The sequence below is a fragment of the Daucus carota genome, chromosome 5, assembly GCF_001625215.2.
Source record: "Daucus carota subsp. sativus chromosome 5, DH1 v3.0, whole genome shotgun sequence".
In the NCBI taxonomy this organism is placed as follows: Eukaryota; Viridiplantae; Streptophyta; class Magnoliopsida; order Apiales; family Apiaceae; genus Daucus; species Daucus carota.
Window position 1 is genome coordinate 44,167,437 of NC_030385.2, and position 18,452 is coordinate 44,185,888.

The window sequence follows — 18,452 nt, forward strand, 5'->3', positions numbered from 1 at the left end:
TATTCATTACATTTCTTTTATTTTTTTATACATAGATGATAGATAGTTTATACTAATTAATATAATTTTCGTTTTTAACGCCAAAGAAATGTATATCGATTTGAACGAAAAAATAATGAGTTAAAACAATGTAATATCCGTTGACTTAAGAGTAAACATTCCAAAGTCGCCCCTCTGAATATTAGAATATAAACGATAAAAAATTATTCGGAATCGAAAATTCAAATAAATTTTTGGGGAATTATCTTGTATATTGTTTTTTCAATCTTATTTTCAAAAATACTACCTTATCCAATCTTATTTTCAAATCTCTAAAATATTTTCAAAAATACTACCTTTTTGAAAATATTGTCCAAAAATACGGTGGTTGCATATGCAACCATATATGCAACTACAAATCCTGATTTCCAGTTTCAGTTTTCAAATGTCATTTTCGACCTCATCTTTGAAGTCGATATATATATATATATATATATATGTATATATATATATATATGGATTCCAAATATGAGGTCGAAATTGACATTTGAAAACTGGAACTCGAAATCAGGAATTCAGTTGCATATATAGTTGCATATGGTTGTATTCACTTGCATATAGTTGCATTCAGTTGATTCTATTGCAATCTAATGGCCCCGCCAGGGGCACCCATACTTCAGTTGGAACTTACAGTTTTCAGTTGCATTTAGTTGCATATGAGGTTGCATTTAGTTGCATATGAGGTTGCATTCAGTTGATTCTATTGCAATCTAATGGCCCCGCCAGGGGCACCCATACTTCAGTTGGAACTTACAGTTTTCAGTTGCATTTAGTTGCATATGAGGTTGCATATGAGGTTGCGTGCAACCTCATATGCAACCTCATATGCAACGGAAAACTGTAAGTTGCAACTGATGTATGGGTGCCCCTGCGGGGCCATTAGATTACAATAGAATCAACTGAATACAACCTCATATGCAACCATATATGCAACTGAATCCCTGATTTCAAGTTCCAGTTTCCAAATGTCATTTTCGACCTCATCGTTGGAATCGATATATATATATATATATATATATATATATATATATATATATATATATATATATATATATATATATATATATATATATATGGATTCCAACGATGAGGTCGAAAATGACATTTGAAATCTGAAACTTGAAATCAGGATTTGTAGTTGCATATATGGTTGCATATGCAACCACAGTATTTTTGAAAATATTTTAGTGAAGGTAGTATTTTTGAAAATAAGATTGAATAAGGTAGTATTTTTAGAAATAAGATTGAAATCATGGTTATGAATAAAAAAAGCCCTAAATTTTTCGTCTGTTAGAAGCAAATTAAATTAAGGGCTTTATTCAACTTTTAATGTGTAACTTGTAAGACATAAAATATGTTCCAGTTCGTAAATATTTATTTAGCCAAAATTATATAAAAATAATAAGTCTGATTTGGTGCGGGATGTCATAAACTTGCAAGGTTTACCCAAACAACACTGCTAATAGTAATACCCAGTCGTTTGCCAAACAAACTTTAAATTCATTTCGCCTTTCTTTGCAATTTAGGAGTAAATTTGCCTCTTAAAACAGTTACTCCCTCTTTTTTTACATTACTTTTTGTACATTACTTTTTGACATACTTTTCCACACTCATCTAAAATATAGTTTTATAATATATTTTAATTTTTTTTGCTATGTATAAAAGTTTGATATTTAAACTTTTATTAAAAAAAGAAAATTTTGAAAAAAAATTATGAAACTATACTTTATAAGAGCCTCAAAATGCGTGCAAACAGTGAACGTGCAATTTCGCTTTTGCGGATACAACCAATCTCATACTGGCAATTTTATTTTAGCACATGAGCCAACCTCGTACGGGCTTGACACGTATTTTAATTTTTTATAAAATATAAGTTTATAAATTATTTAAACTAGAATAAAATATTTATATTAAAACAATTATAAAACTATATTTTATATGCACCTTAAAATATATGTCAAATAATATTTTTTAAAAAATGAGACAGACCAAAACAATACAAATAACAAGCTACTACAATGTAGAAAAACTGGAGATCAAACTGAATAATTTCTGCTGCTTTCAAGTGCTGATCAAACACCTCATTTAGTTGCGAGAACGTTTCTTTTCTATGATGGCAGCCTCCAAGGCCGTAGTCTCCGACTTCCTCCTAAGGGGTCCGAAAGGACACAAGGTCAAATACCCGATGTAAACAAAGGCGACGCCACCAAGAACTATCTTCAGCGGACGGATGGGAGGTTTGCTGCGCTGGTGGAGAACCCCATCTGTTTGCTTCCCTGAATTCGGAAGCTTTTGACCTGCCTGATCATTCTGCGATCCCACCATTCTCTTCTCTAATATGATAAAATCTTTTGCTGTACTTCAAAAATTCATGTGCATGATGATAGAAAACTTGGAAGAGGCGGTCATAAAATATAGGAATTGAGATGGAGAGCAAAAGATTTGCAAAGAGAATATTTATAGTGGTAAGCAAATGGCTAGCATGAGCCATTAAGCTCCAACAATAAATTTCCTACTTTCTAGGAGAACCATGTATTATAAATCATGAACTTATGTTTAGATTTCCACTGAGAAATATAATGTGCAACTTCAATAGGTTACACGCTATTCTTACACTATGTAACAGATGATTGTGAAGGGTAAAAAGAGAAACAGTTACACTACCATTTCAGCTTCTTTTACAGTCGATGGAATCCCCACGTTTAACCTCATTGTTGGTTGGTAGCGTTCAGGTGCAGCAGCACCGCCCTGCACACATATTTCAACCACTGCTGGAGCCTGACCATAAAAGCTCCTGAGCTCCCTTTGTAATTCGGGTTTACTGAGATCAGGAACGTGCCAAACATATCTTGGGGGTATAAAATCATCAAGGACTGCAGACTGCCAGCCATGTTGTCCATTCCGTTGCTGGTGCTTATGTGCCCCACAATTTTGTGCCTTATGTCCACTGCCGCCAACATGTACCTCAGGACAATAGCCACAAACCCTCACAGGGTACATTTTCATCAACCTGTTCGCTCCTACTCTCATTTTTTCCCATGCTTCAAGTGTTTCCTCGGCAAGCAAGACTATTTCATCTGCATTTGATGGGACTACTAATCTGTTATCATTTTCCTCAGTTAATATACTTTCCATTGGAACATATGGATCAGGGTCTGGCAGTTCACTTTCATCAGCATCAACAAACTCACTTTTGCTAATGCGAATGATTGGCTTTCTTCTTCTTTTCGTTGGAAACTCAGGCAAATCAACACCCGCTTGAATACAGAGCTCAACAACTGCTGGAACTCGAGGGACTGAAAACCTGTCTTCATGAGGTATACGCCTACCTAGACGGTCAAAGAGGTGGTAAGCATCAATTGGAACTAGTATGTCCTCAACCACTGCCTTTGTCCACTCATGATGTCCCCTACGAAGTGAAGCATTTGGGCCTCTACATGATTTGAACGGATGTCCAACAGGTCCCACATGGATTTCGTTGCACCACCTAAAAATGTAAGTGCGTCAATACGAAAACATGGTTGCTGAAAGAGATCAAGAGATCAACTGCCAATAAAAGACAATGTATCATAACCATCTGAAACATACATGTTTAAATGTTATAACGATTCACTTTCCGCAATTTCAGATGAGTGAAAATTTGGTACTAACAATAAGCAACAACCAAAATGACAGGCTCTTTTTTATATATATTTTGCTAATTAAAATGTCACAAACTTACCTGCAGGCAAGAACAGGCACAACCTTCAGGAGCTTCTTCAGATTGTTAATGAGTGTTATTCTTGCATTGTAAACACTGTATGCAACAGGAATCAATCTTTTGACCAGCAACCCATTCTTTGGTGGAGGGACTAGTGCTTTAGGCTTGCCTCTCCTGTCCTTCATCCTCTGTCTAGCATTTCTCCGCAATTCCACTATGGGTATAGGAAAGGGCTTCTTCTCTTTCTTAGAATAGTAACGAGGAAAATCAGCATTCTGAGGAGGACCTTCACATCTGATGACAGACTGTCTATGGAATAATTTCTGGGGCTGGGTTTTAACTGCTGTTTGAAGTCTTAAATTGTTGCCACCGTACTGCAAAAGGCACATATCTCAATATGGCAAAAATTGTATAATTTGTAAATACAGTTATAAATCTATATAAAAAAAAAGTCCGCACAAAATTACTTTAGCACTGGAAGCCAGAACACATATATTTTTGCATGGTGCTTATTATCATAAGCTGGTAATTGTTGTTTGACAAAATAGGTTCTGAGCCGAAGCATGGGCAAGCTAGCGCCATAGTTATCATGGAGCAGAATATACATTATATTGTACTACTTTTGAGAGAACATGTTTATATGAAGTACTCATTAAGACGATAAACTCTAACTTGCACATTCTACATGTAGCATGGACCCATTACACGATTTGATATAATTTTCTTAAAAGGAAAATAAACCTTTACAATTTTTAACAGTAGATTGTGTCTGTGAACATGAAATTCAATATAATGATGGACTTCAATTATTGCCATTTTAAATCTTCAAACTTATGCTCATGTTTGAATGTACTCAAAATCGGGTCAGATCCAAGGCCAAATTGTTTCAGTTATCAAAACATGTCATTAGTAATTTCAAATTCTCAGACAAACCATCAGCATAGCTAGATGTAATTAATCCCAGTGCCACCCTTGTCCCTTACAACCTTATTCTTACAAGAGAATAAGATAGTTTCTTATTCTGAGATCCACAGATATGCCCCTTTCCACAATTCCTTACACGATCACACCGAGACTACAAAATAGCAATACTGCAAAGCCCTAAATTTAAAATTAAGTGGTAACTGATAAACTGAATCCACAGACTGGGCACATCAAACTAAACCAGACCTGATCAGACCCATCGTATTACGATTTACGAGTATTACACCATAGTACCCTACAAAGCCAACAAACTCAATAACAAGAGCCCCAAACAATTATACTCACAAAACCAAACATAAGGCATTGCAAGAATGAACACATATGTTAACATGTATAGTGCAGATAATGCTCTAATTGAACCAACCAACCAAGATATTACAAAACTCAAATGATTAATTTTATTGGGAAAATGATTTCAATGGAACAGAAGTATAAATTAGGTTGAGAAAAGAGTATTAGATTACCTTAAAACCCAGGAACAAGAGTGGGTTACTGTTGTTGCTGATGTTGTGTCTGAAAAACATAAATTTAGGAAGATGGGGAGTTGTGCTTGTCCCCAATTGAGAGGAGCAAACGCAGGCGCAGTTCATTTCGGTCTCGCTCAATAACTCGTTACATATCTTGTTGCTGCCAAATTATAATGTGCTTTGGAGTGGCCGTGAGTGAAATAACACGGCAGATATTTTTCACCCCAGAATCAGACTGTTATCCATTTGTTGATCAAATAATAAAATACATGTTTCATTTAAAAAAATAAAAAAGAATCCAACAAAATAAATAAAATAAAATTTGAAAATTCTCTTTCTGATTAAAAATAACTAAAAATTATTTCAGTTTTCAATCCATCTTTCGATTCAACTGAGTTGCTTTTTATTTTCATGTATTATTTAACCTCATTTTCGAAAGAGCCTGCCTGAGGAGTGAGGACCTCAGTCTGATGTCAAAATAGTTACTATAACGGTTAGACGAGGGGTATGGTTGTGGATTATTATGTATGATCAAATTTATAGATTTTATTTTATTGGAAAGTGATTACTTTTAATTTTGGTATGTTAACCGTAAGAATAAATCTTGATACACATCCTTAAACACTACAAACACAAAATATAGGACTAGTAAAAGATTTACATTTAATAGTATGATTTTAAATTTTTGTTATTTTATTTATTGTTTTAATACTTATCGAATCGATTGAGAGTCGAACACCAAAGGCTGAGTCTCACTCATATTTCTTTGAGTAAATCAGGCCTCACTCTCCTCGACAAAGCCTCATTCCTCAAGATTAACTTAAAACAGTTACTCTCGATAACAAAAAAACCAACAACTTCAAATCACATACGGGCTTTACGGTAACAGAACGAGTCAAAATAATCTCCAATCACTTTCAGATATTGTTACACATCAATTAAAACAATGCACAATAACAGAAACCAAATTAAAACTCTACTGTAATCCAAACATTCCAAATCAAGCAAATAATAATTAGTACTAATATTCGTCTTAATATTCAACAACCATTACTTCCTTTATTATAAGAACCTAAAACCAGAAGCCTAGGCCAAAAACAAGAACACCAATGCCCACAACGCCATTCTTCAGACTGCTGCCTCCACTAGCGGGTGCGGGTGCAGGTGCGGGAGTTTGAATTATCGATGTCGACGGAGCGGGGGCCGGAGATACGTGACTTACATGGTGCCCATGATGATTTTTCTTGACTAGCTTTACTTCTAGCTTCTCACCCTTCTCACAATTGTCTTTGTTGCCACTGATGAAATAAAAGGGTCCTTCTCCTTTGAGTTCGATTGATGTGTCTCCATTGTTGTATGATTTTAATACGTATGGCTTGTCTACGTCACAGTTCTGGTAGCCATCGTGATTCACCTCCACTACTGAATCTTTCTTGCCGTCGTACTTGAATACTGATCTCATGTTTGCATGGAAGAAAAAAAATATTACAAGAATTAAAAAATCAAAAGAATTAAAAAAAAAGAGCATAAAATAACGTTTTTTGACAATTTAGGCTCATATGTCTTATGACAATACGTTCTAATAATTCTCAGGGTGAGAATGAATCGAATCCGATGTCCCGAAATAACAGAGGATAAATGTATCACTTAGACTATCTAATCGCACTCAGAGATAAAATAGTTGAAAGACAAGAAAATCTATCATTATAAATTGTGCAAAAGACTATTGTTATAAACATATATGTCAGATTGATGATTTTGACTAAGATCCCGTGAATTAATAAAGAAATGCTAAAATAAAAGATTCGGGAAAAATAGATAATTACCAAGATGATCTCCTTTGAGGAAGCGTTGGCTAGAAGCCCAAACATTGTAAGAGCTGAGTGGATCACTCGGAATCTTCCATTCTTTCTCTTTCCCAACCACAAATTCCCTAGCTTCACAAGCTGAGAGCACCACCACTACAAACGCCAAGCATGAAAAAAGAGTCCTAGAAAAAGCCATGACAACGCAAGTAAATTTTCTACTAGAGGGTTTTGTAAATATTGGCTGTTAAAAATGATGTGTTTGCGAGTGTATAAATAGGCACACTTAGAGGTAGGGTTAGGCAAGAGGTTGAGAAAATCTTGAAAGTATGAGTCAAGTCTTTGATATGGTCATGGGGAATCGAGAAAACTTAGGGGTTCAATTAATCTCGCTCCTATTCATTCGCAAATCACAAACGTTTCACTCCTCTATCAGAAATGCAGTAATAGGATTTATTTATTTTCCTTTTTTGCTCCAAAACATTTAATATAGGTATATTTACTTATTTAATCACATCCTATTGACATTAATGTGCATTGTGAATAAAAAAGTGATGCGTGTATGTGAAATGTACCTTGTCGTGACGGGATTATAAGTGTACGCGCAAATTTGTTCATTCGTATCCTAATTCGTACAAGAATAAATCTAATTTGAAAAAAGAATTTACTCGTAGATAAATTGGATGTATACATAAAAGTAAAGTTATTAATTAGTAACTAACTTTTGGTTTTAGAAAACTCTAATTCATGTCATTTTTTATTTTTATTAAAATTAACATAAAATACATAATTAGAAATAATTATCTATCATTTGAAAATGCATCTAATCTAATTTAAAATATAATCTTTATTTTTAAAAATAAAATTAAATATTTTTAAATATTTAATATATTGATTAATTTGAGTTTTTTGAAAATCGAAAGGACATATAATTTGAGAATGAAAGAGAGTATATATACCTATTCATTTCGGTAATTTGAGACAATATTCATTTGTTTAGTTAATTAAATTATAACAAAATTAGAAATAATTTATGGCATAGTAGGATGCGTGAAGATATGTTTCGCACAATCAAAGTTGTCTTCCGTTTGGGTGTAAATTACGTGTCTTTACGCTCGAGAGGAGATGATTCTATTTTTCTTTTTCTATTGAGCTGATTGAGCTTTCTTATCCTACTGAATATGTGTTCGGGTTCTGTTTGAATTTGTTGAGGAATAAATTTACATTGAACTTTTATCAATGGACACTAACAAATTGAATTCTGAGTTTAATTTTGCATCTCCAGGTGCCAAACATCACCTAAAATTGTGACTTATAAGAAAAGTGAGGGAATACCAATATTTCGATGTGTGATTGTTATTTTTTTTTTTTTAAAATAAAGACCATAAGAGGGGCTCTGACTGTTTGGACTTTAGAGTTATGAGAAATGTGATTTGTTTTCATTTTTATTAACATTCAATTCCATAACGTGATGACTGTTTGGGCAACTTCTGACTTTTTTCCTATAATGAGTCGGTTTTTATTTTTTTTAACTCGTTTGTATAAAAAATTATAAAAAGCTGAGAATGCTAGTTTTGGTTACAGGAATTCTACTTCTTTTTCAAATAATTTAATTACTTATAAGTTTTAAATTATTTCTCACTTTTATTCTACCTACTTTATTTATTTTAAAAAATACTTTTTTTAAAAAAATTTAGCCAAAAGTCCACCCGAAACTAATTTCTTTCATCCACGGAGCGACAGTCTGCAGTTCTGGAAGAAATAATTAGCACAATACCAAAACGTCATGAAACTCGTGACCCTGGGAATTGTGCCCATGGATAGCTTATATAGTCGTCTTGAAATAATGAAATCCGGTGATAAACTTAAAGAGCGAAATAGAAATAAAGTTGTACTAATCAAATAATACAACTATCACAAAGAGACATGAAAACTACAAGGTAGAGGAAGCAAAACAATTTTAACTTTGGAGTCTTGAAACTCAGCAGGTACAAAGAGGCAAGAGCCATGAACACTGGTATGCATAATATTTCTTCGTTTCGATCACGAATACACATGTTGTGTTAAGTAGTTAATTAACAGAGACCTTGATATCAACGGTTGTTTATATGCTTAATGTTGCAGAATACTATTACAAGGTTCCACATGTTCAAGATCAAGTAGTTAATCACCCGAGTCGGCAAGAAATAAACTCAATTGAAAATGCACTATACGGAGCTGGATCCGAGCTAATAAGGTCAGAGCTCGGTGCTTATGGAGAAAAGATATTAGGTTCTGGCTCCAACTACGTGCGAAACAATGTAAGTTTTTTACTTGAATTAATTGTTGGAGAGTCTGAGCTCTAATACTGTGTTAACTGTTAAGTAACCAGTTCTCCTGAAATCTCGAGGTGGATGGTTTACAATTGTCATATTGTATTCTAACATGTAATTCTTATGTACATTTGATGTTTGTGTAGATTGGCAGGTATGTTTCGAATCCGAGATATTATTTTCAAGTGAGCGACCAATATGTGGAGAACAAACTGAAAGTAGTCCTGTTCCCGTTCTTGCACAAGGTATTATGGTGTGCAGCTGAATAAAATTTCGGTGTTCATTCATCCATTTTGCATTAGTTCTTTGTATTATCAGAACTGTTGATCACTTTTTTCTGTTCTGTTCTTAATAATGCTGGGTTTATATGTATATAAGGGGCACTGGATGAGAAGTGTGGATTCAGATGGAAGTAATTTTACATATAAGCCTCCGGTCTACGATATCAATGCCCCTGATCTGTACATCCCACTGATGGCATTTTGCACCTACGTTATTCTTGCTGGCTTTTTCCTAGGCTTCAGCGGCAGGTAACTTCTAGTTTCTTAATTTTTCACATTTTTTGCAAGTAGAAATCCTGGTAAGCCGTCCTCCATTCGAATGAGGATAAATGTTAGAATAACAATATGATCCTGATAAACCCTTTTTTCAACACCTTAAGATTTTGGGAGAATTGATCACTTAACATGTTGCAGTCAGGAAATGTAAACCGTCGAGGTCTTATAAAAACAATGTATGTGATTCAGATTCAGCCCTGAAGCTCTAGGAGTGCAGTTCAGTAATGGACTATTATGCTGGCTATTACAAGTGTTACTTATCGAGGTAAGTCTGCATTACTTAGGCGGAGGAGACATCCCGTTGCTCGATGTGGTCGGTTATGCTGGATACACATTCGTGGCAGCCTCGGTGCTTGTGGTGGTTAGGATATTGTGGAGCTACTCATTCTACGTTGTCACGGCTTGGGAATGCTTTTGCATGGGGGTGTTCTTGGTGAAAACAATGAAGAGGATTTTGGTTGCAGAGGTTCCTAGTTCTCAGAAATCTGGTTCCAAGACTAAGCGCAATTATCTACTGCTTCTGGTGGCAATTGCTCAATTTCCTCTTTTGTTTTGGCTTGGCAAATTAGCTTCCGTTTAGTCTTTCAAACCATGACATTCACTGCATGTCCTTCGTCTAGATGGAAATATTTTTATTGATGAAAGAAATCATTTTCTTCGAATATTATATTTCGATACAATTGATTAATATTTTTTTTTGAAACTACTCATTGATGTTGATATTACTCCCTCCGTCCCCCTCAATTGTTTACATTGGAGGGGGACACGGAGACCAAGACAATGTATGAAAAATGAGTAAAGTTAGATGAAAAGTGGGTAAAGTGGTGGGACCTACCAATATTTAATACTCCCTCTGTCCCATTTTAACTGATGTTTGACTTTTTGACACGTATATTGAGGTGTAAAAAAATAATATCTACGCTCAATAAAAAGATTTAATTCTTATATCAATTAAAAGTTTAGATTCTAAACTTTTATTTGATATAAATTTTATAAACAATAATTATGTTTAGATGTGATTTTTTTAACACCTTAAAATACGTGTAAAAAAGTCAAAAGCAGTTAAAATGGGACGGAGGGAGTAGTAGATTTGAGATAATGGAGGAAAGTAGTGGGTGTAATAGTAGTTTTTATTGTTAAATATGAGATAGTGGAGGAAGATAGTGGGTGTAATGATGAGAAAAACTTACTATTTATAGTAACGTAAAGAAATGAGAGGGACATCCCAAAATAGTACTCCCTCCATCCCTTTTTATCTGTCCATTTTGTAAAAAAAAACACATACCAAGAAATAATTGATTGTATAAACTTTTTCATTAAATACCTCTGATTAATATCTTGAAAATGGTGGAATACCCTTACTTTATGTCTTGAAAATATGAATTCAACCAAGTTTTAAATAAGTCAAGCCTTGAAAATTGAAATTATGGAGATATATTTGAAAAATTATCATTAAATTAGTTTTGAAAGTATAAATGGACAGATAAATAGGGACAAATTTTTACTTCCAAGATGGACAGATAAATAGGGACGGAGGGAGTAACTGTCAAGAAATGAGAGGGACAGAGGGAGTATATTTTAGTACAATAATGTCTTATAACAGGATTTTATTTTTTTTTTACATTCCTTAATTAAAACTAAAGACCGATTAGCTTCATACACAAAAAAAAAAAAAAAAAAAAAAAGACCGATTAGCTGGTGGAGCGATATATAGCATTTGACATCACATTTACAGATCATTACGTCACAAATGTTATTTTTATTTTTTTATAGTGTCAGAAATGTTATTTAGAACTACAATGAGAATAGATATTCAAATTCCAAATATCCTGGATATCGATTAAACTTGAACTGTAATAATTTTTTGATAATTGGATAATCAGAATCTCCTATACGTTTTATAATCGATACGTTTGAAACCGATACGTTTTTTTACATGGAAACTGATGCGTTCAAAAACAAAACTTCCACAATATGCGTCCTATTCAATAAAGATATTTATTTCTCCCGAAAACAAGAGTTTTAAAATATTTCTTTCACACGTTTTTAAATAGTAACCACCTCCCATGGATTACTTTCCTATTATTTACCCAACATATCATCTTAATATGGGCAATGCTAGAGACCCCAAAAAAAATTCCCAAAAATCTTTACCAAATGATGTGGCAAACAAGTGGCTAGTTATGATTGGGTGATTGATGAATCTGCAGGAGGGTCTCATTATTATGGGAGTGAATTCAACCAATCAAATCTGGACACATAATTTGGGAAAATTATTTGGGACAATTTTTTTGGGATCTCTAGCATTTTCCTCTTAATATTAAAAAAAAATTCCAATATCATCAGACAAAAATCCTAAAATATTATTCTCTCCCTATAACATCTTCTCACACTATGCCCCTATATATAGCTGCAACAAAAGCATCAAAATGCACTCATCTCCATTTCTTGCAATACATAAAATAATTTGCTATTGATCGAATAGTTTCAATGGAAGGCAAAAATCTCATCGCAGTAAAGTTTTTAATAGCGATAGTGATACTCATGGCGTTCGTTGTCTCCATGGAAGCAAAAGCTTATTGCTGTCCCCAGTTCCCTGGACTGTGCTGCCCCAATCCCTGTTGCGCAAGTTTGAAAAAACTTGGCTACACAGCTAGTGGGATATCTCCAGGGATGAAGCTGCCGTTCGGAGCATATTTCGTTGATAATTGACGAAAAAATAATCTGTATCATTTTATTTTGTGTCGGATCGGTTATCTTGTATTGTTATAAGATGATTTGGAATGAGAAGGATTTATCGTACGTTGTCCGTCAGATTATTACATAAGTAGTGCTAGGTGCACATAATTGTGTACATAAAATTTGTACATAATGTGGCATGTGATGTGGTGGATTTTAATTGGGGTGGTTGGTGTAAATGCCGGGAGTCATCCAATTAAAATTCACCACATGTCATTATGTACATGTTTTTGTACACAATTATGTGCACCAAGCATTATTGTTATTATATATCTTCGTGAATGGGGCTTATTTCTGTTTTTTCTTTTCTTTTTGCAATTTAAATCAGGCCTAACATGATTTTGAAGGTTCAGAAGTAAATCCAAATTAAAATTCATAGATTAAAACAATTCATTAAAATCTCACTCGAATACACCCCTGCAGTCTATAGATTTTAATATTGTATGTGATTTTGATTTTGTACAGATTCTTGATGATAATATTTATGTACAATACTTTCAAATCCTATTGATTTTGTTGTAATTTCAAAAAATTTAAAATACATTGAACAATGCCACAAAATTCATTATTTTATGAAATCCGAAAAAATCCATCAGCATTTGAATACCATCAGATTTTAATGAATTTTAACAATCCCAATTTAATACAATCGGATTTTAAAGCATAATTTAAAATCTCAATTGAATACCACCAGATTTTGTAGCATAATTTAAAATTCTAATCGAATATCTCAAGATTTTAATAGATTTCAAACAATACCAATCGAATACCCTCGAATTTCATAAATACCAAAAAATATAAAAAAATACTAATCCAATACATTGAATATATCAAAATTTTGATATATTTTCAATAATTTAATTTTTTTTATTAAACCTAGAATATTTTTTTTGAAAGAAATTAAACCTAGAATTTTGATATAACTTTGAATACCCGACCCAATTTTTAAAAAAATTCGCAGGGTTTATTACACTTCTTCGGTCCTGTAACAATTAACTTGTTTTCCCCGAGGGGCCGAGGCGATTTACGAGAAATCGCAGCAGGTACTCGTTAATCCTCATCTTATTGCACAAATTTTCATTCCCGCTAATTTATCCGTTAATTAATTCATTCGTCATGTATATATACTTATGTTCCAATTAGTTTGTATTGATATTTAGGTCTGTTATTCTGTTACATATATCGGTTATTACGTGTTTTTTTATCTGTATTTTAGTGATCATTATGTATGTGACGATTTATGGATGTAGATTGTGCCGTGAATTTTATACGGTGTAGAGTTTGCAAAAGTTTTGGAGTAGAATTGTGTTATAATTGCGTCTATTTTCACTTGTTTTCGCTTTCATCCTTTTAAAAAACTCGGGAGCACAAATAAGAGCGAAAGTTATATAATTTTACTTACTGCTCACTTGCTTTCCTCCATGTTTATAACTCGGAGCAGGGCGTAGGATAGTTTGTGTTACGAGTGGAAGTGATGATCGCAAATTAGTGCAACTCGTGTAGTGTTAGAATCTGTTACGAGCCATGTCAGACTTGTGAAGTTTTTGTTTTCTTTTGATGATTATTGTGCTTTTTGGTTTGAGCGAATTTATTTGTGCTCGGTTAGTTAACTAATTTATTGCTTCTACTTTTTTCGGTTTTTGAGTTTATCATTCGGTTAGTTAATTTAAGGAGTCGTGTTTATTGTTTTGTATTATGTGTTTTGTTGCAGGATTGGAATTTAATTTAGGCATGTTAGAGCAGTTACTGATATTTACGAGAGGAGGATTGATCCTCTGGACTTGTAAGGAGCTCGGAAATGCTCTTAGAGGATCGCCTATTGACATGTTGATCAGATCGTGCCTTTTGGAGGAAAGATCTGGTGCTGCGTTGTATAATTATGATGCACCTGGTGCTGCCTACACTCTTAAGTGGGCTTTTAACAATGAACTCAGCCTTGTCTTTGTTGCCGTGTATCAAAAGATTTTCCATCTTTTGTACGTGGATGATTTACTTGCTATGGTTAAGCGGGAGTTCTCGGAGATTTATGATCCTAAAAGAATCGGGTATGATGATTTCGATGAGAAGTTCAGGCAGCTTAGGATGGAGGCAGAGGCGCGTGTGGAAGATATGAAGAAATTAAATCAGGTGGCTAAGCCAGTGAGTAATAGTGGTCTAAGTAAGAAGCAAGGGAAGCAGAAGATAGGTCTTGATGGAGGTGATAATAAAAAAAGCAGCAGTGAGTCGGGGAATGATGGTGGAGATGGTGAAAAACTAAAAGGTTGTAAATTAGAAATTGGTAACGGTCTTGCTAATGGTAACCGTGATGGTAGCGGGAAAACGGCTGAAAAGGGTATTACTATTGGTAAAGAAAACGATAGCTCCAACAATGGGGCTTTTGATGTAAATAAGCTACAAAAACTAAGAGCTAAAGGTTCAAAGAAAATTAATACTGTTGTTAACAAGGTTCCCAGAGTGGAACCAAAGAAAAAGATAACAAAAAAGAATACAGTTTGGGACAAACCAGTCGAGGCCAAGTTGGATTTCACAGATCCAGTGAGTCAGGATGGGGATGAGAACAGTGTGACTTTAGCAGCCAATGAAGGGGAGAGTATGATGGACAAAGAGGAGATAATTAGTAGTGATAGCGACTCTGATGACAATGAGGATGAGGATGCTACCAAGGATAGGAACGTGGATATGAGAAAGAAGGGGTGGTTTTCTTTAATGTTTCAGAGGTAAGCTGATTTTCCTAATTCCTTATATGCTTAATGTGTTTTAGAGAGTACATATTCTCTACATTGAAATATTGGATTAATTTTTGACTTGGGATATACTTGTGCTATTTGGATATTATTATGATGTTTTGCCTTGGGTTTATATTTTTATTTTAAAGTTTATTCTCCATTGCCCGTTGGTCATGGGTTCTTGATATCACTGCTGTTGAGTATTCATCTTATCTTTTGCAAATAGTTATAATAATTGGATGGGTACATCACTTATTTAATATTTTTCCTTAGTATTGCTGGGAAGGCAAATTTGGAGAAGGCGGACCTAGAACCAGCCTTAAAAGCTCTTAAGGGCAACTCCAACCCAACACCAAAACACCATTTTGGTGTCAAATTTGGTGTCAAATTCACTCCAACCCAACACCAAATTGGTGTAAAGTTGACACCAAATGAATTGGTTGACACCAAATTTGGTGTCAAGTATTGATTTGGTGCAACTTTTACACCAAATTTGGAGTTTTCCAAAATACCTACTATACCCTCACATATGTTAATTAAAACAAAATTATTCCATCTATGTCCCATTAAAGTTGTCTTATGTTATATTATTTATTCTTTAATCATAATTGTTTTAAATTTTCCTTCTTTACTATTTTACTCAATTTTTTATTTATTTCCAAATATCAATAAATTTATATTCTTATATAGAAGATATGTTTTTTAAATAGATTTGATTAAAAATAAAATACACAATGATTAAATTTACCTCACATATGTATTATCATGCACAACTTGATAGTTGAGGATGAACGAGACTTGAATTTGCATGTACATGATTACGTGGAAACATCTTTTGCTGCTGTCGAAATGGCAAGAAATGGAGATGACGAATTTCAAGATTTTCTTAGTAGATATCGATAAATTAAAGATAAGGAAGCTCATTTTGAACTTCGCAACGACTTGATCGAACACATATGGGAAGAGCATGGGAATTCATATATTTAAGTTGTCCTCTTGAATTTATTAATAAATTTATAATTATTTTAGGTCCTTGTTTATTGAACATGTTAAAATTTAAGTACAAATTCAATAATGATATAAATAACTTAAAAAGAGAGAATATTCCATTTAATGTGTAAAAGATTCTTTTTGGTGTAGGATATGGTGTTGATGGGTTGGAATGAAATTTTGATTTGGTGTAGTTTTCACACCAAATTGGTGTATTTTTCACACCAAAATGGTGTTATGGGTTGGAGATGGTCTAAGGACAGGCTTATGACCAAGAATGTGGTATGTACCTTCACTCTAGCCCTCTGCTGGCATCAAGTTTTTTAGTTAGCTTGTAATCCTATACTATCTGAGCTTTCTTCAATTACTCCAGTCTGTTTTAGTATTCTTTGAATCAGTACTGTACTTGATATTAATAATCGGGTTCAATAGGCTGAGGAGATAGCTGAAAAACTCTGTGAATCAGTAGCATCAAGCCTTGAGGGTAAGAAACTAGGATCATTTACAAGGATTTCATCAACAGTGCAATTAGCTATGGAAGAGGCTCTTGTTCGCATTTTAACTCCTAGGCGTTCCATTGACATTTTACGAGATGTTCATGCTTCTAAGGAGCAAGGAAAACCATATGTTGTTGTCTTTGTTGGAGTTAATGGAGTGGGGAAATCGAAATCTACTAATCTTGCCAAGGTGAAAACCATTTAATCATAAGAACTTTATAGAACCTAGAAATTTGTCTGACTCCATGCTATTTGCAGGTTGCATATTGGCTTCAGCAGCATAGCATTAATGTAATGATGGCTGCATGTGATACATTTCGTGCTGGAGCTGTTGAGCAACTACGTACTCATGCACGTAGGCTCCAGGTATATTTTTTATATGAGTCTCATATATTTTGAGATTCTTCATTAAGCCAGTATATGCACAAGTATTAGTGCCATTGATGGCCATCTAGTGACCTGTTTAATATTTTTTTTTGTCTATTAGATTCCTATATTTGAGAAAGGTTATGAAAAAGATCCTGCAGTTGTAGCAAAAGAAGCAATTCAGGAGGCCAGTCGTAACGGTTCTGATGTTGTTCTTGTTGATACAGCTGGCAGGATGCAGGTATTCAATATATTTCGCAATCTTTTGCTATTGGGGTCATGTATTTTTTTACTGCTCAAGTGCGACAAACATCAGAAAAGATGCTTGCTCTATCATTGAAACTTATACTTGTTGGGAGGGATTGCAATATGTACTTTTTCTTGAGCTTTCATAATTTTGTTGTTGCTCCTCACCATTTATCATATGTGTAGGATAATGAACCATTGATGCGAGCTTTGTCAAAACTTATCTATGTCAATAGCCCAGATTTGGTCCTTTTTGTTGGTGAGGCACTAGTTGGGAATGATGCTGTGGATCAGCTATCAAAGTTCAACCAGGTTTGGTGTTTACTGTATTAGATAGTAGTTTATATCTGGTTAAACTACTATTTTATAAAATTCAAGAATCAGTAAAGCTGTAAGGGCTAGAATCAGGTTCGTTGCTTTTCATTCCAAAAATATGCCATAGCAGTGGCCAAGTTATTCTGAGGCAACATCTTTGATTACAGTTTAAGGATGCTTTTGTAAATTTTTCTGCAGAAATTAGCTGATCTCTCGCCATCTTCAAGTCTCAGATTGATTGATGGAATCCTGCTCACAAAGTTTGATACAATAGATGATAAGGTAAATAACCCATTATATTATGTACAGATAAATTTAATCAAAAAGGATGTGCATTAAATTTGTAACTGGGGTTTTGATAATGATATGCAGGTTGGTGCTGCTCTGTCTATGGTTTACATATCCGGATCACCTGTCATGTTTGTTGGATGTGGGCAGTCATATACTGACCTGAAGAAGTTGAATGTGAAGTCCATTGTTAAGACCCTCCTCAAATGATGGTTTTATACTTTTATGCGTTTTTGGTGCTATATGTTCTGCACCACTCTGCAGTTCGTCTTCCGTGACGACTGAGATCTTGTTACTCTAAACTTGGATGCTTGGCTCTGTTTTAGTCCTCCGTGGATTCATGGTTGTAATTTTACAAAAATATAGTATTTCGTCTGTACTATTTTATCAGAAAAAAAAGGTTTCACTTTTTGCCTCGTAT

The 18,452-nt window shown here is 34.0% G+C and overlaps 3 protein-coding genes across 5 annotated transcripts; 2 read left to right on the top strand and 1 right to left on the bottom strand.

The window, feature by feature from the left end:
- Positions 1–2,578: 2,578 nt before the first annotated feature.
- On the bottom strand, positions 2,579–5,418 carry LOC108219843 (APO protein 2, chloroplastic). Its single transcript, XM_017393389.2, has 3 exons — positions 5,188–5,418; positions 3,761–4,113; positions 2,579–3,526 (listed from the first exon to the last, which is right to left on the bottom strand). The coding sequence occupies exons 1-3, from the start codon at positions 5,311–5,313 to the stop codon at positions 2,695–2,697; spliced, it is 1,311 nt and encodes a 436-aa protein (XP_017248878.1). The 5' UTR covers positions 5,314–5,418; the 3' UTR covers positions 2,579–2,694.
- Positions 5,419–8,865: 3,447 nt separating this feature from the next.
- On the top strand, positions 8,866–10,570 carry LOC108219946 (uncharacterized). Its single transcript, XM_017393547.2, has 5 exons — positions 8,866–9,012; positions 9,120–9,295; positions 9,454–9,552; positions 9,686–9,837; positions 10,054–10,570. The coding sequence occupies exons 1-5, from the start codon at positions 9,003–9,005 to the stop codon at positions 10,442–10,444; spliced, it is 828 nt and encodes a 275-aa protein (XP_017249036.1). The 5' UTR covers positions 8,866–9,002; the 3' UTR covers positions 10,445–10,570.
- A 2,971-nt stretch (positions 10,571–13,541) lies between these two features.
- Positions 13,542–18,442, top strand: LOC108219945 (uncharacterized). Of its 3 annotated transcripts, none has more exons than XR_010292145.1 (10): positions 13,542–13,646; positions 14,315–15,320; positions 15,603–15,659; positions 16,574–16,601; positions 16,752–17,006; positions 17,075–17,182; positions 17,304–17,423; positions 17,615–17,836; positions 17,942–18,025; positions 18,116–18,145. XR_010292145.1 is itself a non-coding variant. In XM_064093634.1 (10 exons), exons 2-10 carry the CDS (start codon positions 14,335–14,337, stop codon positions 18,239–18,241), a joined length of 1,890 nt encoding a protein of 629 aa, XP_063949704.1. In that variant the 5' UTR covers positions 13,542–13,646; positions 14,315–14,334; the 3' UTR covers positions 18,242–18,442. The 3 variants fall into 3 exon arrangements, 2 of the variants coding, with proteins under 2 accessions (XP_063949704.1, XP_063949705.1); XM_064093634.1 differs by having other exon boundaries at positions 17,615–17,740; positions 18,116–18,442; XM_064093635.1 differs by lacking the exon at positions 13,542–13,646 and adding an exon at positions 13,932–14,204 and having other exon boundaries at positions 17,615–17,740; positions 18,116–18,442.
- Positions 18,443–18,452: the final 10 nt, after the last annotated feature.